The 26,114-nt window shown below is 43.8% G+C and overlaps 1 protein-coding gene and 1 non-coding gene across 2 annotated transcripts in view; one reads left to right on the top strand and one right to left on the bottom strand.

Annotated features, from left to right (window-relative positions):
• COL14A1 (collagen type XIV alpha 1 chain) overlaps positions 1-26,114 on the top strand; it is a 233,071-nt gene that overhangs the window by 5,423 nt on the left and 201,534 nt on the right. Inside the window, 3 exon segments of the mRNA XM_070382861.1 lie at positions 8,500-8,625; positions 13,676-13,792; positions 18,447-18,590. Of these exon segments, the coding sequence (XP_070238962.1) occupies positions 8,517-8,625; positions 13,676-13,792; positions 18,447-18,590 (370 nt within the window). The 5' untranslated portion in view covers positions 8,500-8,516.
• Positions 22,813-22,919, bottom strand: LOC138990819 (U6 spliceosomal RNA). The gene has a single exon (XR_011466932.1). It is a non-coding gene; the product is annotated as a U6 spliceosomal RNA (small nuclear RNA).

The following is a 26,114-nucleotide window of genomic DNA, read 5'->3' as shown; positions in this document are numbered from 1 at the left end:
CACCACACCCACACCCACCCACACACCCACACCCACACACCCACACACCCATACCCACCACATACACACCCACCCCCACCCACCCCCACACCACACCCCCCCACCACCCCCCCCACCCCACCCCACCCACCCCACCCCCCCCCACCCCACCCACCCCACACCCCCACCACCCACACCACCCACACCCCACACCCCACCCCCCCACACACCCCACACCCCCACACACACCACACACCCCCCACACCCCCACCCCACACCCACCCCCCACCCCCCACCCCACCCCCACCCCCCCCCCCACCCCCCCACCCCCACCCCACCCCCCCACCCACCCCCCACCCCCCCCCACCCCCCACACCCCCACCCCCCCCCCCCCCACCCCCACACCCCCACCCCCCACCCACACCCACCCCCACCCCACCCCCCCCACCCACCCCACCCCCACCCCCCACACACACACCACACACACCACCCCACCCACACACCCACACCCACCCCACCCATCCACACACCACCACACCCACCCACACACACGCCTCTGCCTTTCCAGCGTTCCTCAGCCTCGGCCAGCTGCAGGGCGTGCGGTGTGCTGGCTGTGTGCGCCTCAGCCCTGGCCACTCAGTCACTGATCACGCAATCAATATCTATCGATGGGCTGTAATGTGCTCTGAACGTTGTGGAGTATGGGTTGAACTGCCCACCTACATGTCTTCCAGTACCCAAGACTCAGAAAGTAGAGTTACTGGGGCCGTGAAGTTAGCTGGAGAGTCACAATGGGATAAGAAGCAGAGGCGATCTGTTGGAGACTGATCACCCTTCCTGAAGATTTTTCACTTTTATTAATATTTTAAATAAACAAATTTTAGCCTTGTTAATTTCCACTAATATTTGTTTCAGGTATCTTTGGTTTTTATGCTTACCTTTATTAATCCTTTCCTTCAACTTAATTAGGGTTTTATTTGCTCTTCTTTTTCTGTCTCTAAGTGAAAAATTAGATCATTGATTTTTAAATCTTTCTTCTTTCTTATGTGAATATTTATCTCTAATTCTTAGGTTGCATTCCACAGATTTTCAGGTGGAAAATCTTATTTTTATTCCCTTTCAACTATTTTTAAAATTTAAAATTTCCATTGTGATTTCTCATTTGACCCATGGATTAATTAGAAGCATGTTGCTTAATTTCCATTTTGAGTTTGTAAAGATATATTATTAATTTCTAATTTAATTCTGTTGTCAGAAAACAAACTGCAAACTTTGAGGCTTTTGAAGTTTATGAGCTCTCATTTTAGGGCCTACTCATTTTACAATGCCTACTTTGTAATAAAAAATTTTTTTAAAGATGTATCCTGTAGTTATTGGATGCAGTGTTCAATAAATATCAGTTAATAGCTGACAGAGTGGAATTATTATATTAAGTGTATATTCATGTATGATTGCTAAGTTTACTGACTAGTGAAGGTGACAGTCGCTCAGTCGTGTCCGACTCTCTGCAACCCCACGGACTACACAGCCCATGGAATTCTACAGGCCAGAACGCTGGGATGGGGAGCCTTTCCCTTCTCCAGGGGATCTTCCAGACCCAGGAATTGAACTGGGGTCTGCTGCACTGCAGGCGGATTCTTTACCAACTGACCTATCAGTTCAGTTCAGTTCAATCTCTCAGTCGTGTCTGACTCTTTGTGACCCCATGGACTGCAGCATGCCAGGCCTCCCTGTCCATCACCGACTCCCGGAGTTTACTCAAACTCGTGTCGTCATCGAGTCGGTGAAGCCATCCCGCCATCTCATCCTCTGTCGTCCCCTTCTCCTCCGGCCCTCAGTCTTTCCCAGCATCAGCGTCTTTTCCAATCACTGAGCTCTCAGGGAGCCCTAATGGACCCTTTACTCTGAATTGTCCAGAACTCGAGGGCGTGGTGGTGGTTTTTGTTTGAGTGTCGTTCACCCTACTTGTGGCTCACTCTTTTCTGAGGCACCCTTTCTCGATTTTAGTCCCTGGCATTCCTGAACTCTTCTGCCCTTTGACACTTTATGCTAATAAGACTGTGGCTTTCCACTTGATTTCTAATCTCAATGCCTGCACAGTGGGGAGTTTGCTCAGAGGAAGAAAGACAGTCACCAAGCTAACAGTAACACAACTAGGGCTTTATTTCTAACTTAGAACTCTTTTCTCCTATGTCGTAAGGCTAACAGAAAAGAGTGATAAACACTGATTTCCTCCAGGATCTGTTTCTAAGTAGACTTCTTAACCAATCCTGAAAAGCCTTTTGGTTATTCTAGACGTGAGGAGGTGCTCTCTAGTGGTACTTTCACTGGAGAGAAGAAATTAGGAAAACTAGCCACGTCAGCACCCTGGGCTGTAACATCAGCCCTGTTCTTAGTCTTTGCTTTCTTATCTGCAAATCTGTAGACCCCGATCATCAGCTGGCTGTAAAGTTCTCCTATGAGATGCATCTGTTGTTATTCAGTGGCTAAGTCGTGGCCAACTCTGCCACCCTGCGAACACAGCGGGCCCGGCTCCTCTGTCCTCTGCTACTCCTGGAGTGTGCTATCTCCCAGAAGTTAAAATGGATATTAGAGTAATAATGTAGAACCCAGAAAAGGGCTTCCCAGGTGGCTCGGTGGTAAAGAATCCACCTGCCAATGCAGGACACAGGGGTTCGATCCCTGGGTCAGGAAATCCCCTGGAGAAGGAAATGGCAGCCCACTCCAGTGTTCTTGCCTGGAGAATCCCATGGACAGAGGAGCCTGGCAGGCTGCAGTCCATGGGGTCATAAAGAGTTGGACATGGGTTAGTGACTAAACCACAGAGTCCAGAAAGAGTTCGAACATAAAGGTCATTTTGTTCAGTTCCCCTGCCACAAACCCAGGAATCCCTCTACAACATCTCTCACAGGTGTGACGCAGCCAGCTTCTTTCTCAGACCTGCGAGTAAGAGGGACAAGCGTGTCCTGAGTGCTGGAGAATGTTTCGGTCCAAATCCACGTCTGGGTGGCTCCCTCTGTTGATTCTGGTGCTATTTGCAGAAGCTGCACAAAATAATCTTGGTTTATCTTCCACGTGAAAGCCCTTCAAATATTTGAAGACATCTATTATGTGCTTCTGAGTCTTATTTTTCCTAGGCTTAATTCATGCTTAATCATTCCCATGTCTTTCAAATGTTCTTTGCATGGGCTTGTCAACCAGAACCGCTAAGTCTATGAATTATTCTTAAGTCAAATATTCCAAGTCTTCTTATGGTTGATGATTTTGAACCTGTACAGAGCTGTCATCTGGACAAGGATAAAAAATGGATAGGAATGTTCTTAGAAAAGTTTAAAGTAGTTCAGCCATGCGGATAATGGTGCCTGTGTCCTTATCTGGATCTTCTGTCTTTGTCTAAACCTTTATACCAAGTTCGTCCCACAGCCTTCATGAGATGGGGGAGATAAAGACTTGTTGAGTCTCTTCGTCCTTTAGGATCTACCCAAGCAGTAAATTCATTGATGATTTAACTGCCTTTGCCTTACATTCTTTCAACTTGTTGCTAGCATGCTGCTGGTTAGAACTTTTTGAGAGCCACCTGTGTTTCTAAGTACATGATTTACATCATCACAATCCTATAAGGTAGATGTTTGAGTGCACATTTTACAGATAAAGAAACCAAGTCATGGAGTGGTTACACTAGTTAGTCGGGGGCCCCCAGCAAGTCATTGGTGGGTACGTCTTCCTCGCGCCCAGATTTCTACTCACAGCTCCAGTCTGTGTCACCTCTGATGTATTTCACACTTACTTCATTTAGTTTTGTAAATTTGCTTGTGGTCTTCTTTTTCAATAAAATTATAAGTGAGCTGACACAGGGATCATATAGTAGGAAATTTTGTATCTCCCTTAGAGTAGAGTGGCTTGGTGGCTCAGAGGGTAAAGAATCCTCCTGCAATGCAGGAGACCTGGGTTCCATCCCTGGGTCGGGAAGATCCCCTGGAGAAGGGAATGGCAACCCACTCCAGTGCTCTTGCCTGGAGAATGCCGTGGACAGCAGAGCCTGGTGGGCTACAGTCAGGGCTATTACAAAGAGTTGGACACGACTGAGGGACTAACACGAGCAGAGAGCTTTGGTTATGGTAGGACTCTTGGTAGTGACTGCTGGAGTGAAAATCCTGAAACTACAAACAACAGTCTCTCGCAGGGCCGGGTATCCCAGATGGCTGGCAACCAGTTTATGGTTTTCTTGGATGTCAGCACTGACTGAGTAGAACATTATCCAGCTTTGCATGTATGTGTGTGTTAAGTCTTTGTGTGTGTGTGCATGTGTGTTTATATGAGTAGTTTACACAAACTTTAGGATAAATATTTTAAGGGATTTTGATAAAACTGGCTTGCATAAGGCCTCTGCTCCTTCTTAAACTTAATTGTATAAATGAGATTGGATAAAACAAACATATGAAGTAGAGGACAGGTCAGTTAGTCCTAATGGGGATAGTTTTAAGTTACTGATTGCATAATCGAGTAACAGTGTTTTGAGAAAACTTGTGCTAAACATTATCAACTTTCCCCAAATTGAGTTTATACCTTCTGTAGTAATACAGCTAAATGGCCATTTCTAACATGATGTTGTTAAGCCAAAAAAAATAAAATAAATAAATAAAGGCAGCGTTATTTGTTTTGTGCAAGGTTTTAGGCAATGTTTCAGCAAATTAGGCTTTGACATTTTAAAAATATCTCATGGCAGTTTAGCAGAAACTGGAATTTTTTTCTCGCCCCTATTTTACTGTCCAAATGAAAGACTTGGCATAAAACCTTGGGAAAACGAAAATTCCACTTCTCCCAATATGGTATTACTTAATCTCATTTAAAATAAACAATAAGAAAGGAAGAATTTAAAGAAAAGCTATGGCTACAATTTTTTTTCTGTGTAAATAATATGTAAGGAAGGACTGGTACTGAAGCTGAAACTCTAACACTTTGGCCACCTGATGAGCTGACTCATTGGAAAAGACCCTGATGTTGGGGAAGATTGAGGGCAAGAGGAGAAGGGGACGACAGAGGATGAGATGGCTGGATGGTGTCACTGACTCAATGAATGTGAATTTGAGCAAACTCTGGGAGATGGTGAAGGACAGGGGAGCCTGGCGTGCTGCAGTCCACGGGGTCGCAGAGAGTCGCACGTGAATTAGTGGCTGAACAACAGCAATAACAAGCAGTTTTCAGAAAGCAGTTGCCAAGACAAGGGCAGCAGCCATTCACTGGTCTGTTACTTGTTCACTGGTTTGTTATTTGTTTATAGTGTGTGCCACGCAGATCGGCTTCTCACGTGGCATGGTAGGCGCTGCCTCGCATGCCGGGCCCGCACTGGACTGCCGTGCTTCGGTGAGCAGTACTTTGCACTGCAGCTTGGAAAAGGGCCTCCTGTCCTGTGTTAGCGCAGCACTGTGGGATGCCTGAGAAAACCCCCGCTTGGTGCTTACCTCTCGCTTTGCCATGCTCTCGTTGAGCCTTGTGGTTGTAATATTTGGGGAACAAAATCTTAGAATATTTGTTTTGGGTTGAGAGTGATTCCACTGTGCAGTTCTCCTTTGAGGGGCATGGTCTTGGTCCTGATGGAGCTGATGCCTGCTCCTATATCTGTTCAGACCCCCCATAATCAGGCCTTCTGTCTACAGAAAAGTCATAGCCCTCTGGAGTGTGCGCGTGCCAAGTCGCTTCAGTTGTGTCCAACTCTGTGACCCCGGGGACTGTAGCCCGCCAGGCTCCTCTGTCCATGGGGTCTCCAGGCAACAATACGGGGGTGGGTCGCCACGCCCTCCTCCAGGGGATCTTCCCAACCCAGGGACCAACCTGGGTCTGCTGCACTGCAGGCAGACTCTTTACCTCTAGCGCTGCCTGGGTAGTCCCACGACCCCTGGGATGACCCACCCAATCTTGTTCTACCTGCCTTGGTAGGGTTAGAGGTCTCCATGACTCGGGGCCTTTCTCCCTGTATTGAGTTTGAATTCTCCGTTTGTCCCATTTCTTCTGTGCTCTGACAAATAGTTGGTTCACTAATCTGTAACAAATTAATAATAAACTCATCCAGGCTAAAAAGCCATATATATTATATATAAAATTGCGACTCATTATGTTGCCCATTCCATTAGGAATTTTAAGGGGCTTCCTGTATGTGAATGTCTTAATTTAAAATATTCTTTAGTAATTAGCATTTTGGAAGCCTGGTAGGCTGTTTGGGGGAGATATTTTTTGGACCTCTAAATATAAATGAGTACATTCTTTAATTTTTTTTATTATAGGACCCTAACGTGATTATTTATGTGATTATTAAAGCACGTGTATCTTCCTTTAGTTGCAACATGAAAGAGTTGCATGCTAGACTGTCACTGGATATTATAAAAAGTAGTTGCCAAGAAAAATTTTTTATGAATGATTACTTGAAGGAATATAATTATTTCTCTGGATATACTGTGTTACTCTGGAATAAAACCAGATTAAGTTTAAGTGCATGAATCATCTTAAATCATATTGTTTTGAAGGTTCATAGAGTTATCTTTTGCTACATTCACTGAAATAACTCTTGTGTTAAAAAGGCAATTAAAGCTTGTATGTGGCTGCCCAAGCATATCCAGAGAAAAATTAATGGCCTCAAATAAAGAATATTGCATTAAGGACTAAATAAACAAAAAGAACAACAACAACAACAAAAATAAGAGCAGAAAAGCAAAGATAAGTACAGAGCTAATATTGCAAGTTAAAAAAAAACTATCCTCAAAAAATTGTAATCTGGACAAATATTTAGCTTGTCCATTTTGGAGAGAAAAGAGAAAGGTAGGAAAACATCAGTTTGATGCTAAGAGTGGAGCCTTCCCAAGTGGCTCAGCTGTAAAGGATCCGCTTGCAGTGCAGGAAATGTGCTTCAATCCCTGGGTTTGGAAGATCCCTTGGAGAAGGAATTGGCAACCCATTCTAGTATTCTTGCCTAGGAAATCCCATATTCAGAGGAGTTGGTGGGCTACAGTCCGAAGGATCATAAAGAGTCGGACACGACTTAGCCAGTAAACAATAGCAACAGTAAATGGAGCTATAACCAGAAAATATGTTGTCTATTGAGAGATCACACAACTCTGTGCTAATAAATGTGAAAATCAAAATGAAAAGATTAGGGGCGGGATGGGGAGGGAGGTGGGAGGGAGGTTTCAGAGGGAGGGGACATATGTATACTTGTGGCTGATTTGTGTTGATGTTGGCAGAAACCAACACAATGCTGTAAAGCAATTATCCTTCAATTAAAAAATAAATTTAAAATTAAAAAAAATTAGAAGAATAACTTCATGGGAAAATATCCAGACTAGAAAACCAAGAAGTAAATAAGCTAAGTAGATTTATAAATAAGACAAAAGTTGTGTAGGAAATAGCTTCCAAAAGGAATAGGCTCATATGATTTTTCTCTCTCAAATTATTCTTTGGCTTTTAGAGAGTATGTCATTCTCATGGTACTTAAGCTATTGCAAAACAATGAAAATATAGAAAACTTTCTAACATTTTTAAAAATGAAGCTAGAATGATCTTGACACCAGACCTTTTAAGAAATGAATACTCTCAGTCAATTTTAGTTATTAACATAGATCTAGAAGAAAACAGTTATACAAAATTGACATGATATAAAAGCAATAACACGCAGATACAAGAAAGATAAGTTAGCTTGGGACGAGGGTTCCCTGAGGGCTCTTTAGACCCTAAAAAGTGTCTGATTAGCAGATGGTAAAGGGACTCTTGGGTAATCCAATGAGTTGCAGAGACAGTCTAGGATTGCAAAAATTCAGGCCTGGGAGCACTGTGAAGGCTTGCTCGCAGACCCAAGATGGACAGAATCTTGGAGGCCCTCGGACACGTCACTGCCTAGGTCTTGCCTCACAGAGACCTGACTCTTCATCTCTAAAGACTTGACTGGTGTCAGTCTTACAGGAACTTTGGAAGAGCAAGCAGCAGCAAAGGGCTGCATTCCACGTGAAGTCTCAGTGCTCCAAGTCCTTCCCATGCCCTAGACCTGCCTCTGTGAGTTATGTGACCCTCCCAGGGGGACCCTGTGTGGGCAACTTACAGCACCTCCTGAGCAGAGCTGGGTTCTGCTGAGAAGCCGCCAAAGAGGTCCCAGTCATCTCCTTCCTCAGTGAGCTGCCGGGTAGAAGGACCACCGACGACTTCACTATGGGAAGGACTCAGGAAGCAGTTGCCCGCCTCAGAGGTGCTGCGCTCTAAGTGTGCAGCTGCCCCCGGCATCCGCGTCAGATCCAGAATCAGTCCGTGTTAGTGAAACAGGGGGGTGACCATGGATTCCCAATCATTCTCTTCATTTACAGCATCTTGTAAAGAATCTTCCTGTTCCTAGTTTATGTTAGAGTGAAATATGCATGCCCTAAGGATCGATTCACGTCCTGACAATACCCACACATGTTGGCTTGTTTGCCTGTCCCAGATGACTACATATGTTTTATGTCCAGCCTTCTCAAAATACCCTGTGCTCTCTGTTTCTAGGACTGCTGTTACATCCCATGCGGAAAACAAGAAATAAAATGAAGATTTTTCACTGCAAGATGCAGTACTGGGTGTTTCCAGCATTTTTTGTGATTACTTATCTTTGCACCATTGTCCAGGGTCAAGGTATGGAAAACTTAAAAGAGATTCATGGGGCCTGGGAGTCTAGCCATGTTGGTTCTGATGATCATTTTTTATCTTATTTGCCTTACTAGTGCTTCACTGGCTCAGCTGTGCTTTTAGGCAGTGTCACGTGTTGGCTTTTTCTCAGTTTTACCAGCTGTTTACGTTGTAGAAATGTGGCACAGCTTTGATGAAGTTACCGGTCACTAGTGGCTGAGCATATTAATTTTGCAGTAAATGGTTAAATAGCTCATTTTTAATATACTTCTGAAATGTCATGCAAATTTAATAACTAAAGTCAAATTTGCAAAATCAGTTCTATTAATAGGGAGCTGTAAGGCATGTGCCTATGTGTCTTGATCATGTTAAAAAGAGTGTCTACAAGATATTTCTGCCACTTCATACCTGGTCCTTATTTTTGCTCCTTTCTTTAAAACTGAATGCACAATCTAAAGGTTACTAAGGGCCTAACAGACGCTGAATAGATTCTATGCAAGAAAAAAAGAACCCTCTAGCATATCCCATGACAAATTTCCCTCAAATTTTAATTTCTCCTACTTATAGAACAAGTGTTCTCTAAATGCATTTAGTTAAAAAATGAGATAAAAGCTAAGGTCTTTTCTTGTTTGTTTGGGATTTTTGAAGATCACTTGGAAAAATAAGCCAAATAATTTTCTGCTGTTTCAGTATCTTTTGCTGAAGTCGTTTCTTTGAGATAGCTCCTAAACTGTGTTTTGAAAGGGGAAATACTCTTGCTGCCCACGTGGCTCCATTTCTATCACTCAGAGATTTCTGGTTGCAAATAAAATAAACTTTCTCTGGCTAATTTAAGCAAAAAGTATATTTACTGGTAGATAATGAAGTGGTTCATACAATAGTTAAATAATCTTTGGAATGTGTAGGAATCCGGGAACATGCTAGATATAGTTTCTAGGAACTAGTGACCATTTCTTTGAGGGCATGTTTTTGGAACGAAATGTCAGAGCTGTTTTCCATCCTTCCATGGCTGGACACAAGTTTCAGATTCTTGGGAGAGTCTGCCTGACTGCTTTGAGTCGTGTTCTCCCCCTTGGCCAAGGGAGGATGGCTGACAGATAGCCAAGGCTCCGAGCAGCAGGGAGGGCGAGCTGTTCCTTGGAAGAAAACCAAGGCGCTGTTGGAAATTCAGAAGGGAGGTGACTGTGAGTAGGGAGGAACAGAAGACCTTCACGTTAGCGTTCCTTGGTGAAAGGCAGTGTTTCCGTGAGGGACTTCCCTGGTGGTAAAAATTAGTGTTTCAAGAAATTAATGAGACTATTCCATTAGAAATAAACATAGGTTGTCCCTTGTCAAAACAGCAAGATTTCAGCTGAGTTGAGTGGACGTAAAAGAAAGGAAGGAAGGAAGGGAGGGCAGAAAATCAGTCCTTTAATGAATTGTCATATTATGAAATGAAATTTCCTAAGTACCTGGTAACAGTGAGGCTTTTTTAGAATGAAATAAACATTCCTTTTCTGCCTTTGAGCTTTGATTTCTATGAGGATGATTGTGGTGAAAATCTTTAAAGAAAAATCTTCCCTCTCAAAAAAATACAGCACAACAACAACAAAAAATACCCCTGTACTTCCAGCAACGAGCCTAACCCTGCAGTCAAGCGCTGGATGCTCCTTAGCCTCCCCTTGCAGCCCCCCTTTGGAATGAAGGTTGTATGTTCACAAATGTTGTACCTGGCCCTGTCTCACACAGAATGCCTGACGTCAGTGTATGAAAGATGGGTTTGCTGGCTTACTCTGGTTCTCAGTGTGTGCCAGAAATCAAGCTTTACATTTAATTTTTGTCTTTTTTAAGAGGAATAAATTTTAACTGTTGAGTGGAGGTTGGAAGGAGGCTTGGAGGGAGTGGATCTATGTATATATAGCTGACTCACTTTCTTGTATAGCAAAAAGTTTTTCTGTTGTACAGAAACTAGCACAGCATTGCAAACCAATTATACTCCAAGGGAAAAAAAAAGAGAGAGAGAGAGAGAGAAATAACACAGTCCCATCTACAACTGCATCAAAAAGAAAAAAATACCTTGAAATTAAAAAAAAAAAAGATTTAACTGACACAGATTGACTTTTGAGTCAAGTTCATGCAAGCATCTATATTTATTACTGGAGTTAAGTACATAAACTTATCGAAGGGGCTCCTGAGTGCTTGCAGAAAGAAAAATCACGGCTCTGGTATTAAATATACTCACGTTTTTGGCCCGTGAGATGAGAACGATGGCTTCTGCACTGCGCTCGCAGTGTTCCCGTCCATCTTTCTGCCCTTGCTTTGGCGGAAGTCCCAGTGCTGTCCGAACGTGGAAGCGGAGCTGGCTCTGAAGCTTGAAGCTGTGACCTCAGGCTGCTTTCTTTCTTTTCTTGCTTTTTTTCCCTAAAGGCAAAAACTTGAAGGAAATGTAAGCTTTGTGTCTAACCAAGATTTCCTTTCAATAACTGTGAGACTGTTTATGCATACATAGGCAATAGATGGGTTCTGTTGATAAAAGAAAATGGCAATATTGCTTTTTGCTAGTAGTTGCAATGGGACCGTCATCATATAAACCATTTGTGAATTGTTTCTGAACATTGATGGATTGGGTTTTTGCCTTTGCTTCACTTTTATTTCCTGGGGTGGTTCAATGGCAGATACTGCCATTCTGGGTTCTGGAGCGCCATCCGTGCTCTCTGGGCGTGATCTGGGGTCTGGGTGTGGTCCGTGTCACACTCATCACTTCTGGAGGTTCAGAAGGTCTGCTATTGACTAAAAAGATGTTGCAGGCTAGAAGCTCGCCTGGGTAGCACACACTACAAAGATTTCTAAGATTTAACCTAGGAATCCTGAGTGTTCGTTCTTTGCCCTCCTTGAGATGTCAGGCAAGACGCCTGGGTGCAGATAGATCAGGCGATCCTTCGGGGACTGCCCAGGCGGCAGCCTCCTCTCTGCTTGTGCTCTTCACTCGAGGCTTCCCCGGTGTGCCCGCCCCCTGCCTCCGTGAGTTCATGCCAAACCTCGCAGTAAGCTCGGCCAACCATGTCTACCAGCCCACTGGCAAGGTTTGGCTCAGAAACTGCATGTACTGTTTAACATTTTTAAATTCTTATTTTTAATTTTCTTCTGTAAATAATAAGAATCTATCTATATAAAGATTTTTCTCCCCCAGTTCCAGAGGAAGCAAACTAGTATCAGTGTCTCTGTTCATCCAAATTTAGGTTTAGCCAACCTTCTCTTGTAGCTTGGAATAGTAGTTCTTATGATAAATCCATACTTTCCCATAAGCTGGAGAAATGTAGACTCATTCATGTCAAACCGAGAATGGGGAGCCAGTGTGCTTCTTGCTCGACTAGCATATTCTTCACTGAAATGTAAAGAAAGTGGAAAGAGAACGCTGCTCTTGCGATTCTGTTCTGAGGAACTCACTGATTTCAGACGAGTGGAGAGTTGAGGAGTAAATCACACACTCTTCTAGCTCAGTGAAGGGTGACTTCTTAATATAAATCTTCTCCTGAAGAAAAAGAGCGTTTTGTTTGGGGTCAAAGATGGTCACGAGCCAGTATGTGAACCTGGATGAATGTCTTAGCGTCTTCTTGCTCCCCTTATGTATAAAATTGGACAGTAATATATTTTTGTGAGTATTAAATAAGCTTTAGAGATCATCCATTGGATGAAGTGAGGCTGGATGGGAACAAACATTTGTTGTACATATTACAACAGATAATGTCCACTGTTCTCTTTAACAATGTTGCTTATTCTGTGCCACCTTTTCTAAAAACAAGGCTTTGAATGGACAATCACTTGCTCAAGATTATTCATCTAATAAATGACAGAACTGGGAACCAAACCCCACATAATACTACATACCTATTGAAATGAGTATTTCTTTCCTTCCCTGGACTCTGTCGTAAAGTGGGAAAGAAAGACCAGGCATAGAAGTAGGTAATAAGTGCTAACTTTTCTGTCAAGTTAAATTTTCTTTTGTGACAAACTAATTTGTATATTATTCAGTAAAAGTCTTATGAAAGGATTTCTTTTGAAATTCTGGAACATTGATGTAGAGTTCCAAGAACATGTTTTGAAGTTTGAATGACTTACACAAAAAAGCAGTATAGACCTTTTTAGTGAACTATTAGAAAAGATTGATCTTATTATTATAACATGTCTGTAATAGCCTTAAATTATCATATCATAAAAATTACTGAATTAATAAAGTGGAAACCTAAAGGCATAAAACAGATCATAGTCTACCTAGATTACAAAAGTTCATGTGTTCAAAGCAGAAACGTTCATTCTTGTACCATAATAAAATTATTTGCAAGGTCGGCTTCATTAAGTTAGACTAGGATATTACATTCTAACCCTAAGTCAGAGTTGTTTGTCACAAGATCAGTTCAGTTCAGTTCAGTTGCTCAGTCGTGTCCAACTCTTTGCAACCCCATGGACCACAGCACGCCAGGCCTCCCTGTCCCTCACCAACTCCCAGAGTCTATCCAAACTCATGTCCATCAAGTCAATGATGCCATCCAGCCATCTCATCCTCTGTCGTCCCCTTCTCCTCCGGCCCTCAATCTTTCCCAGCATCAGGGTCTTTTCCAATGGTCAGCTCTTCGCATCAGGTGGCCAAAGTATTGGAGTTTCAGCTTCAACATCAGTCCTTCCAATGAACACCCAGGACTGATCTCCTATAGAATGGACTGGTTGGATCTCCTTGCAGTCCAAGGGACTGGAAAGAGTCTTCTCCACCGCTACAGTTCAAAAGCATCAATTCTTTAGTGCTCAGCTTTCTTTATAGTCCAACTCTCACATCCATACATGACCACTGGAAAAAGTACACAAGATCAGCACTACTTGGCAAATGCTTACCTCTTGAGTCAGAGACAGATGCTCTTGGGTTTGTGTTATTTTGCAAACAGATCAATTCGCTAATGGGGTTGTAGAAAGAACGTGAAGTCTTGAGTCTTGAGTATTCTGATTACATTACTTTGGCTTTTCAGTTTAACAATGAAAGCTTAAAAGCTTCAACATTTAAACAATTTTTGTTTTCCCTTTTCAGTCGCTCCACCCACAAGGTTAAGATACAATGTATTATCTCATGATAGTATCCAGATTTCATGGAAGGCTCCAAGAGGGAAATTTGGTGGATACAAACTTCTTGTGACTCCAGCTTCAGGTAAAAAAATCAACTGTGTTTTCGAGTGTTAGCAACTTTCGGCACACAGGAAACTAAGATGTATAGTGCCAAGTGTTGCTTTAATCTCATTCGAAAGACTTGTGTTTTATTTAATCTTTTGAGCTTGAGATCTTATCCTCTACTCAAGAAAATAATATTGCCTCAAATCTAAAGCCTAGCTATTGGGCTCACCATAATTTTCATACTATCAAAAATCCTCCCTACCTCTGTTTCAACGTGGATGAACACTTTTGGTCTATGGACGCTTGAAAGTTACCTCCAATGGTTGTGACCAGCTGAGTAAATTATGATTAATTATGTTGTTCTTTAGTTGCTAAGTTGTGTCCGACTCTTTTGCAACCCCATAGGTTATAGCCTGCCAGTCTCCTCTGTTCATGGAATTTTCCAGGCAAAAATACTGGAGTGGGTTGTCATTTCCTCCTCCAGGGGATCTTCTCCTGCCAGGAATCAAACCTGGGTCTCCTGAGTCTCCTGCATTGGCAGGAAGATTCTTTACCATTGAGCCACCTACAATTAATTAACTTAATAGAATATTATTCAGCAATGATGCATTAAGTTATAAACTCTAAGTAGACACGGTGGGCATAAATGATGCATTAAAGCAAGAAAAGCAAAAGTTAAACAGACTTACTGATCATGAGGATAAAATAGTTGTGTAAAACTTTTAACAATTACATTTTGGTTGTGTTTTTTCTTTCTCCTTTCATGTTTTTGATTTATAATCAACTGAAACAGTACAGGGCGTGTTGGGAATTCCCTGGTGGTTAGGACTTGACGTTCTTGTTGCCAAGGCCCAGGGGTTCAATCCCTGGTCAGGGGACTAAAATCCTGCCAGCCATGCAGTGTGGCCAAAACCCAAAACAAACAGAAATACAGAGCGTGCAGAGGAGCGCTGCTGCTGCACGGGGGTCACGGAGACTTGGTTCAAGCCCTCGTTCCTCCATTCCAGCTGCTCGTTGAGTGTCTCAGCGCCTCAGTTTCCTCCTCCAGGGGACGTGCGACAGTATTGGTGCCCGTCTCATGGGGTTGCCGCGAGGCTTGAAGCTCAGAGCGTGGTCTGGGAACGGCAGCGCCCGTTGCCTGAGAACAAATACAGAACGTGCGGCCCGCAGCCTACCCTTTGCACCGGCGCCTGAGCGTGAGGTTTCCCGCGCACATTCACGGGAAGGACTGGCCGTGCGGACTAAATGAGCCGGTAGACAAAGCACGGCGGTGCCCGGCCGATCCAAGGGCTCAGTAAGCCTTAACCGTGATTGTAGCAAGAAGCTCCGAAGTGTTCTCTCAGGTCTCCCTTCTTCCCATAAAATCCAATTTCACATAGTCCATACATACTCAGTAATAGCCTGTTTGTGTAACGTGTATGTATTTATATAAATGTAACATTTGCTCCTTCTGTTGGTGATAAAAATGGTCACAGAGAGCTGGACCCCCTTCTGTTGGAGGCCTCATCCCAACTCATTTAAAGAGGAAGACATGCTCTGTTACTTCTAAGTGGGGACATCTTACTCTGTAGTGGCTTTAAAATCTCAAAACAGACAGATGACATGTTTGGCTTCTTGCTTGGTCACTAAAAAGAAACCTTTCTTTATTAGCACATGTTAGGCACAGACTCCATAGAATGACTCTGGTTCAGAAAACGACACACACTCTCCCCATGTTGACCTGTGGAAGTGACTCAGTCATGGACAGCTTTACTGTATTCTCAAGCCTCCGTTCAGAGTTTTCATTGCAGAACACTGCCCGACTTTTAAATAACTTTGACTTCTAAAATTGCAGTTTGTTTTCTAAAATAAACCATCGTGGGAAATTTAAGAGGCTCTTGAACATTATTGTGATGCTAACGGTCAGTATAAAAGTCCCTTATTTGTCGTACCTCTGAGAATTCCCTTTGTCTTGAAAAATAATTAGTTTCCCTCCAAGTAATCAGTAGGTTAATTTTTTTTGATTAAGTGCTGGTAACACCAAACTCTTCGGTACTCCAAGCAAGTGTGACTGAAGGATCAGGCCCTTAGAAGTGATGTGGAGGACTTCCCTGGGGGTGCAGTGCGTGGGAATCTGCCTGCCAGCGCAGGGGACACCGGTTCAATCCCTGGTCCAGGAAGATCCCACATGCTGTGGAGCAGCTAAGCCTCTGCACCACGAGTGCTGAGCCCGTGTCCTGCAGCTCCTGAAGCCCGCCCGCCCACAGCCTGTGCTCCTCAGCACGATGTGTGCACGCGTGCTAAGTCACTTCAGTCGTGTCTGACTCTTTGTGACCCCATGGACTGCAGCCCACTGGGCTCCTCTGGCCATGGGCTTCTCCAGGCAAGAATACTGGCGTGGGTTGCTATGCCCTCCTCCAGGGGATCTTCCCGACCCAGGGATCAAACTCATGTCTCCCCGAGTTTCTTACGTCTCTTGTGTTGGCAGGCCGGGTTCTTTACCAGTAGTGCCCCCTGGGAAGCCCCCATAACAAGATAAGCCACAGCATCGAGAAGCCTGCTCACCACAGCTAGCTGCTGCTGCTGCTAAGTCGCTTCAGTCATGTCCAACTCTGTGCGACCCCAGAGACAGCAGCCCACCAGGCTCCCCTGTCCCTGGGATTCTCCAGGCAAGAACACTGGAGTGGGTTCCATTCCTTCTCCAATGCATGAAAGTGAAAAGTGAAAGTGAAGTCGCTCAGTCATGTCCGACTCCTAGCAACCCCATGGACTGCAGCCTACCAGGCTCCTCTGTCCATGGGATTTTCCAGGCAAGAGCACTGGAGTGGGGTGCCAGTGCTTTCTCCCACTACAGCTAGAGGAAGCTGCAAAAGCAGTGAAGACCCAGTGCAGCCAAGAATAAATAAACAAATAAAATTATCTTTTTAAAAAAGAAATGACTTGGGTGGTTTTTCAATCAACTTCAGCCTCACCCCTCGGCCATCTCTGCTGTAGCGTCTCCAAAAGCAGACCTCACTTCCTGCTTAAACACCCCGATGACAAGCAGAAACGGAGGAAGAAAGCAGATAATTTCTCGATGAAAACTGGGTTTATTTTCCGTGGCGACCCAGTGACTGTGCTGCCCTGACCCAAGCCAGGAAGACAGTCTTGACACTCCGGTATCGACTTGATCAAGCCTAAAATAAATAGAGTAAATAAAAGGAGTAATAAGTGAATCTAGACGAAGCATGTCTGTAGCTGTTTTAGCACTAGGAGATGAGCTCTGCATGTTGCTTATACCAGTCTTTCCCAAAGTGCTTTCCAGGATATTTAGCGGGATATGATAGCTGTTACATAATCAAATGGTTTAATGGTCAGATAAATTTGAAGAATGCCATTCTAAACAGAGGTAAAGCTTTTTTATTACAGGATTCTCAAAGTCTTTAAACTAGTATACCGTATGTCTCTCAGGAATTCTAGAGCACAGAGTTTTTCTAAGGCATTTTTTTCTTTTTCGTGAAACACGTAGTGAAGGATTCATCTGATGCACTTTGTCAAGGATGAGCTTTAAATGATAGGTGTTTCTGAAACCAAGTTTATCCTCTTGGAAATAAACGCATGTATAGAGGTGGGTTTGGGCAGGAGACAGGTTCAGCTCTGCCTTACAGCGGTGGGCAGCAGAGGTGACATGATGATCATTTTTCAGACTTAACATAACTAATTTTATTGTATTGAGTGCTAAGTGACTTCAGTCATGTCCGACTCCTTGTGACCCTATGGCCTGTGGCCCGCCAGGCTCCTCTGTCCACGGGATTCTCCAGGCGAGAATACTGGAGGGCGTTGCCACGCTCTCCTCCACGGGATCTTCCCACCCAGGGACTGAACCCGCGTCTCTTATGTCTCCCGAGTTAGCCGACGGGTTCTTTACCACTAGCACCACCTGTGATTAAAATACTGTAGCCTGTGTTATACTTGATTAATTCAGCAAATTTCTGGCCCTTTTGCTGCTACTGCTGGAGGAGCAGTTTTAAGTTAATTTTCCTTTTCTCAGGCAGTAACCACTGCCAGAAATAGAGAAGAATGCATGTCTGGAACTTTGCTGTCAAGTTGATACTGAATCATTAGCGTTTTCAGCAAAACTTAGAGGTCAGTCTGGTTTGATGGAGAGACCATGGGAGTTTGGGATCTTTTCCAGAAAGAAGCTAACTTTTAAGTAGCCAGACGATGAGTGGTTCCTTCAGCATTCTGAGCCAGTGATGCTCAGATTCAGGGTAATTAGATCGCTAATGCTTCAGACATGCTTTGACTCGCTTTAGAGAGGCCGTAGGGAAAGTGACAGTGTTGGAAACTGCGTTCAGCCCGTCCGTATCTTTCCGTTCATTTTCAGGTGGCCTTCTTTCCTTGCAAAGTGTATCTGACACTCAGGGCTGACTGTCTTCTGATCTCAGGCCATGGCTTTCCCTAGTGTATCAAAGCAACAGTGTGTTATGCGAAAGATGTTTGTGAATGTGTTTTCACCTACTTTAGACAACTGTTTAAGCTGTCTAATGCAAAGAGTAAAACTGAAAATGAGGATGGAAATTATACGAAAAATAAGTATTATGCATACTCACCATTATACCCGTTTTTAAATATCTTCACCTTTAAAATCTAGATTTCTGGTTAATGAAATTTCTTAATGGACACAGTTTATGTACTTCTTAGAACTGATTTATCTTTCTGTTTTATTTTAGGTGGAAAAACCAATCAACTGAATCTCCAGAACACTGCAACGAAAGCAATTATTCAAGGTCTTATGCCAGACCAGAATTACACGGTTCAGATTATTGCATACAATAAAGACAAAGAAAGCAAGCCAGCCCAAGGTCAATTCAGAAGTACGTATTTCCAGAATAGAGTGCTGCCATGGGACTCTGTTCCAGGGCTGAGTCTGTCGTAAATATTGTGCCAGGTTAACCCTGGATTGTTCAGATTTGACGAGATCTTAGGAGACCTTCAGTCTAATCTTCCGTGAGTTCCTTCTGTCTCCAATACTCACTGCTGCTTATCCTTTCAGTTTTAGTTTAAAAAATTTTTATTGGAATATAGTTGCTTTATGGTGTTGTGTTAGTTTCTGCTCTGCAGCAAAGTGAATCAGCTGTCTGCATGCATAGACCCCCTCTTTCTTGGAGTTCCTTCCCATCAGGTCACCACAGCACATGGAGTAGAGCTCCCTGTGCTACAGGGTAGGTTCTCACGAGTTATCTATTTTAAATGTGTGTGCGCAATTGCTCAGTCGTGTCCGACTCTTTGCTACCCCATGGACTGTAGCCCGTTAGGCTCCTTGGTCCATGGGATTCTCCAGGCAAGAATACTGGAGTGGGCGGCCATTTCCTGCCCCCGGGGATCTTCCTGATCCGGGGATCTTCCCGATCCAGGGATGGAATCCATATCTCGTGTGTCTCCTGCACTGGCAGGCGGGTTCTTTACCACCGGGCCACCTGGGAAGCCCATTACGTATGTTAATCCCAGTCTCCCAATTCCTCCCACCCTCCTTTCCCCACTTGGTGTCCATATGTTTGTTCTCTGTGTCTCTTCCTGCTTCGCAAATAGGTTCGTTGGTACCATTTTTCTAGATTGCACGCATATGCATTAATACATGGTATTTGTTTTATATTACTTCACTCTGTAACAGTCTCTAGGTCCGTCCACGTCTGTGCAAATGGCACAGTTTCGCTCCTTTGTGGCTGGGTAACACTCCATCCCATGTGTGTGCCACGTCTTCATCCGTTCCTCTGTTGATGGACATTTAGGTTGCTTTCGTGTCCTGGCTATTGTAAATCGTGCTGCAGTGAACAGTGAGGTGATGTATCTTTTGGAGTTACGGTTTTCAGTATGGAAGTGCCTTAAAAAATTAAAAATGGAACTACTGTATGACTTAGCAATCCCACTCCTGGGCAGATATCCAGAGAAAACCATAATTCCTTAAGTGCTGGTTTTTAAATCCTCTCCCTGACACTGTCCCTGAGCCTTATCTAGACATGTCATCTACCCAGTACATAATAGCTACTCAATAAATGCTTTTAGGACTCTGTGAAAGAAGGTGCTGTCTCTGCTGCAGGAGAGGGCTGGAAAGAGAATGGATGGGCGATGTCTTCATATCTGAGTCAGTCTCAGATACTGAGTTGGTCAAAGGAGTTGCATCCGGAGACACTCTAAGCAGAGGGGAACGCTCTGGGGCGGCCCCATCCATGATGGCCCTGTTCCCTTAGGAAACTTGTCCCGATGTTGAATTTAGAAGTTATCCGCAGAGGTCCTGATTCTTTCGCCTTTCAGGAGATGTTCATTCATTCACTAAATTTTTTTTTGTCACTTAAGTGCGTGGCCACTAAGTACCAGGCCCTATTCTAGGCACTGGGAACACGACACGTTCCTGCCCCCAGGGACCGTATAGTCTAGGGCCCAGAGATCGCAGCAGCCCCCTCTTCCTGGAGGCGTCTTGTCTGATTTGCGGGCAGAGCTTTGTGTATCATGCACGTGAACAGGAGAGGCTGGTCCTGGTTAACTTCCTGTGTTACTTCACTGTTAAGATCAGTTCAGTTCAGTTCAGTTGCTCAGTTGTGTCCAACGCTTTGCGACCCCGTGAATTGCAGCACGCCAGGCCTCCCTGTCCATCACCAACTCCCGGAGTTCACTCAGACTCACGTCCATTGAGTCAGTGATGCCATCCAGCCATCTCATCCTCTGTCGTCCCCTTCTCCTTTTGCCCCCAATCCCTCCCAGCATCAGAGTCTTTTCCAATGAGTCAACTCTTCTCATGAGGTGGCCAGAGTACTGGAGTTTCAGCTTTAGCATCATTCCTTCCAAAGAAATCCCAGGGCTGATTTCCCCCAGAATGGACTGGTTGGATCTCCTTGTAGTCCAAGGGACTCTCAAGAGTCTTCTCCAACACCACATTTCAAAAGCATCAATTCTTCGGCACTCAGCCTTCTTCACAGTCCAACTCTCACATCCATACATGACCACAGGAAAAACCATAGCCTTGACTAGATGGACCTTTGTTGGCAAAGTAATGTCTCTGCTTTAGAATATGCTATCTAGGTTGGTCATAACTTTCCTTCCAAGGAGTAAGTGTCTTTTAATTTCATGGCTGCAATCACCATCTGCAGTGATTTTGGAGCCCAGAAAACTAAAGTCTGCCACTGTTTCCACTGTTTCCCCATCTATTTGCCATGAAGTGATAGGACCAGATGCCATGATCTTCGTTTTCTGAATGTTGAGCTTTAAGCCAACTTTTTCACTCTCCTCTTTCACTTTCATCAAGATGTGTTTTAGTTCCTCCTCACTTTCTGCCATAAGGGTGGTGTTATCTGTGTATCTGAGGTTATTGATATTTCTCCTGGCAATCTTAGACTCCTTAAAAAAACCCCAACTCAACATTAAGTACAATTTTAAACTTAAAAAATCGACAGAATTGTAAAATCATCCCCTGAATACCCATCAGTGGCTTCAACAATTAACCATTCATGGTCAGTCTTGTCAGTCTATACCCCTACAGCCCCCTGTCTCGTATGATTTTGATGTAAATCCCAGACATCGTTTCAGACAATAGCGGCTTACTTTTGAATTTATGTTTTAACTGGAGGATAATCGTTTATGATGCTGTGTTGGTTTCTGCCGTGCAGCGATGTGCATCAGCCGTAAGAACACACACGTCCCCCCGAACCTCCCTCCCATGCCCACCCCGCCCCACCCCTCTGCCTTGTCAGGAGCATCAGGTGAAGCTCGCTGGGTTACACACAGCTTCCCCAGCTGTTTCGCGTACGGGGATGCGTATGTTTCAATGCTGTCCCTCAGTCTGTCCTTCCCCTTCTGTGTGCACAAGTCTGCACTCCGTGTCTGCAGCACCAGGCTCGCTCCTGCAAATAGGTTCAGCGGAAACATTTTTCTAGATTCCATATATGTGTTAACGTTCAATATTCTTCTCTTTCTGACTCACTTCACTTTGTACAACACGTCCTAGGTTCATCCGCCTCACCAAAACTGACGCAAATGTGCTCCTTTTTATGGCTGAGTAAATTCCATTATATATATGTACCGTAACTTCTTTATCCATTCATCTGCCAATGAACATTTAGGTTGCCTGCGTGTCCTAGCTATTGTAAATTGTGCTGCAACGAACACCAGGGTGCACGTGTCTTTTTTTTTTTCTTCTTTTTTTTAAATTTTATTTTATTTTTAAACTTTACACGAACACCGGGGTGCACGTGTCTTTTTTTTTCTTCTTTTTTTTAAATTTTATTTTATTTTTAAACTTTACAATATTGTATTGGTTTTGCCAAATATCAAAATGAATCCGCCACAGGTATACGTGTGCTCCCCATCCTGAACCCTCCTCCCTCCTCCCTCCCCATACCCTCCCTCTGGGTCGTCCCAGTGCACCAGCCCCAAGCATCCAGTATCCTGCATCGAACCTGGACTGGCGACTCATTCCATATATGATATTATACGTATTTCAATGCCATTCTCCCAAATCTTCCCACCCTCTCCCTCTCCCACAGAGTCCAAAAGACTGTTCTATACATCAGTGTCTCTTTTGCTGTCTCATATACAGGGTTATTGCTACCATCTTTCTAAATTCCATATATATACGTTAGTATACTGTATTGGTGTTTTTCTTTCTGGCTTACTTCACTCTGTATAATAGGCTCCAGTTTCATCCACCTCATTAGAACGGATTCAAATGTATTCTTTTTAATGGCTGAGTAATACTCCATTGTGTATATGTACCACTGCTTTCTTATCCATTCATCTGCTGATGGACATCTAGGTTGCTTCCATGTCCTGGCTATTATAAACAGTGCTGCAATGAACATTGGGGTACACGTGTCTCTTTCCCTTCTGGTTTCCTCGGTATGTATACCCAGCAGTGGGATTGCTGGATCATAAGGCAGTTCTATTTCCAGTTTTTAAAGGAATCTCCACACTGTTCTCCATAGTGGCTGTACTAGTTTGCATTCCCACCAACAGTGTAAGAGGGTTCCCTTTTCTCCACACCCTCTCCAGCATTTATTGCTTGTAGACTTTTGGATCGCAGCCATTCTGACTGGCGTGAAATGGAAAAATATGGAACGCTTCACGAATTTGCGTGTCATCCTTGCGCAGGGGCCATGCTAATCTTCTCTGTATCGTTCCAATTTTAGTATATGTGCTGCCGAAGTGAGTACAGCACGTGTCTTTTTGAACTATGGTTTCCTTAGGCTATATGCCCAGTAATGGGATTGCCAGGTCATATAATAGTTTTATTCCTAGTTTTTTTAAAGAAAGTCTCCATACTGTTCTCCATGGTGGCTGTATCAATTTACATTCCTACCAACCGTGCAAGATGGTCCCCTTTTCTCCACTTCCTCTCCAGCGTTTATTGTTTGTAGACTTTTTGATGAGGGCCATTCTGACCAGTGTGAGGTGATACCTCATTGTAGTTTTGATTTGTGTTTCTCTAATAATGAGCAATGTTCAAATAACAGTAGCTTTTTAAAGGGTTAATCCACAAACCGGGGAGACCGTGGGTTCTAGGACTCTGTGTTCAGCCGTGGGTTTTTCTATCCTCCCTTCCTTTTCTTCATTCTCTTCTAAGTAACATTTTATAAGTTGCATTTTGTGATTTTTTTCTTAAAAAAAAAAAAAAAAACTATTAACCTGCTACCTCTTGAAACTTCTGAACAAAGACATTTGGCCAATCCACCTGTCAGCAGGACATACAGATGTTTTAAAATGTTACATTCTTTTGAGGTTCACATGTCTGAAAGCTCTGGGAAAGAGTTTCATGTTATTTTCACTATAAAGCAGCCTCTGTCTCATTTTATTGGCACTGTGCTTCAGTCTCTGGCCTCTGACATTCCAACGTGAGTAAGGGAAATAACTTTTCTTAACGTTTGTGAGAAGCAGGAAAAAGGACAAAGAGAAATGATTCATTTCACTTTAGTCTTAAGGTTTAGTGAGATTGATTGTGGCAAATATTCCACTGACTAGCAGCCTAAGAAGCATAAGTAGCCTTAAAAAGCTTTGTTAGCTGCTTCCTCGAACGTTTAAAAGGAAATGCATTTGCTTTCAGCTTGCTTAGCTCTGCTGAAATAATCTTAGTGAAACCATCTACTTGCTTACTTAGATAAATTATATGAAGCATATATATATATATTTGGGTGGGCGCGTGCTCCCCAGGTGGTGCCGGTGGTAAAGAACCCACCTACCAGTGCAGGAGACATAAGAGTTGCAGGTTTGATCTCTAGGTCGGGAAGATCTCCTGGAGAAGGAAATGGCCACCCACTCCAGTATTCTTACCTGGAAAATCCCATGGACAGAGGAGCCTGACAGGCTGCAGGCCATGGGGTCGCAAAGAGTTGGACACAACTGAAGTGACTTAGCATGCATACAGGCATATATATATTTTTCAGCTCTGTTATTTTTATTGGCAATATAGAGAGCTTAGTTCTTCCCAAATAACATTTTACAGGATGAAATTAAAATAACTTTGTTTGGAAGGCTTCCTTTTCCACTTTGCATTTCAGTTATGTGTTGGCTCCCTGTGAGGGGGAACCAAATGCTGGCCTCCTCCCTGGAATCCTTTCATGCTTGGGTCCAGGAAGGTGAGAGCCCAGAAAAGCCCTGTGGATGTAGGTTTGAAATTAGTGCAGGGATTCAAGTTCTTCATCAGTCAGTCTTCTGATACCCAGGGAAAATAAGTAACAGTCTTTGGATTTTGAAGACAAAGAGGCATGTCTGCACTGTCAGGATTCCCAATCAGGTGCGTGTATTTGGGCCTTTAAGTAGTTAAGCAGTTTAACGACTTCTGCAAATGGGGAGATGATTTGTGCCTGTTACTCTGTGCATTAACTCCATTAGCGCACAGTAGGGGCATGGTGGTGGTGGTGGTGTGAGTAATCCTGCTTCGCTCTCGACAGTCTGTTTTCCAATTGATTTTGCCTCCTCCGTGAGCAGCTTGGTGTGACCCGTGCGTTACATCTTGTGTGCGACCTAAGAACCCAATTCAAATTGACTTACTGCTGCTTTTTTCCCCTTGTTCATCTGTAGAATGGATTTTGGCCTATTTTGGCAAACGTTTTTTTGGCCACTATTTTTCTCTTTGGAACTAATTTTGCTAATCTCTGCCTGAAAAATCTTGCTCATATTTCAAAGTTTGGCCCAAATGTCACCTTCCTGGTGAAATTTCCCAGTCTCCACTTTTGCAATTATTCTTTCCCAGGCCTATTTCTACTTTAGCACAACTCTCCTCCTATCAGAGTTGCAGACTTCTTTTCTTTTAGGGAATGTAAGCTGTCTGAGGTCATGGCCTATGTGTGGGTGGGGTTGAAGATGTGGATTTGGAAGTCATCCAAGGAGAGGGGAGATAAAATTGTAGGTGGGGTATGCAGAAATATGAGGCAAATGTTGTTTATGATTCTGTTTCAGGAATGGAAGCAGAAAAATGTTCCAAAGAACAAGAATGTAAACGGGGGCTGAGAGGAACATGAAAAAACCCAGGATAAGGCTTTTTTAAAAATTGAGAAAGAAAAGAATTTAAAGGAAGGGGTGTTCCAAAGTGGTTAACCCTTATAAAGAAATCAGAAGATGAGGTCTAAAAAATGGATTTAGAAAATTAGAACATCAGTGGAAATAGAAGGATTAAGGCAACTTGAATTTATTATGATTTTCAATCGCGAATTTAATCTCAAGTACCAGAAAGCCAAGAAAGGCTTCTAAGGGAAGGAATCATAAAACTAGAGAAACCCGACCTTGGCAGGTAGTAAGTCTGAAGTCTTTTCAGCAGTGGGAAGCCGATAGAAAGAAGAGGAGGAAGAGATGATAAAGGCAGGATTCAAGGGGTAACCCTGGAGAAGGCAGGAAGGATGGTTCAGAGGAAACCACTGTTTACCCCGCAGAGCTCACCTTCCAACAAGTTTGCTGATTCCCATGAAGTGAGTGCAGTAATTAAATGGAATATCTTGCCATGAGGTCACTTCCTCATTTCACAGGGTATTTTATTTGTGCACATAGAGAGAAGTCAATGGCACCCCACTCCAGTACTCTTGCCTGGAAAATCCCATGGATGGAGGAACCTGGAAGGCTGCAGTCCATGGGGTCGCTGAGGGTCGGACACGACTGAGCGACTTCACTTTCCCTTTTCACTTTCATGCATTGGAGAAGGAAATGGCAACCCACTCCAGTGTTCTTGCCTGGAGAATCCCAGGGATGGGGGAGCCTGGTGGGCTGCTGTCTATGGGGTCACACACAGTCGGACACGACTGAAGCGACTTAGCAGCAGCATTGCCATTTAGCGGTGACTCAGGGGCTTCCCTGGTGGCTCAGACAATAAAGAATCCGCCTGCAACGTGGGAGAGCTGGGTTCGATCCCTGGGTTGGGA

This window comes from Bos mutus, chromosome 14, assembly GCF_027580195.1.
Source record: "Bos mutus isolate GX-2022 chromosome 14, NWIPB_WYAK_1.1, whole genome shotgun sequence".
NCBI lineage: Eukaryota > Metazoa > Chordata > Mammalia > Artiodactyla > Bovidae > Bos > Bos mutus.
Note: the sequence above shows the minus strand (reverse complement) of the source record. Positions and strands in the feature narration are given on the sequence as shown.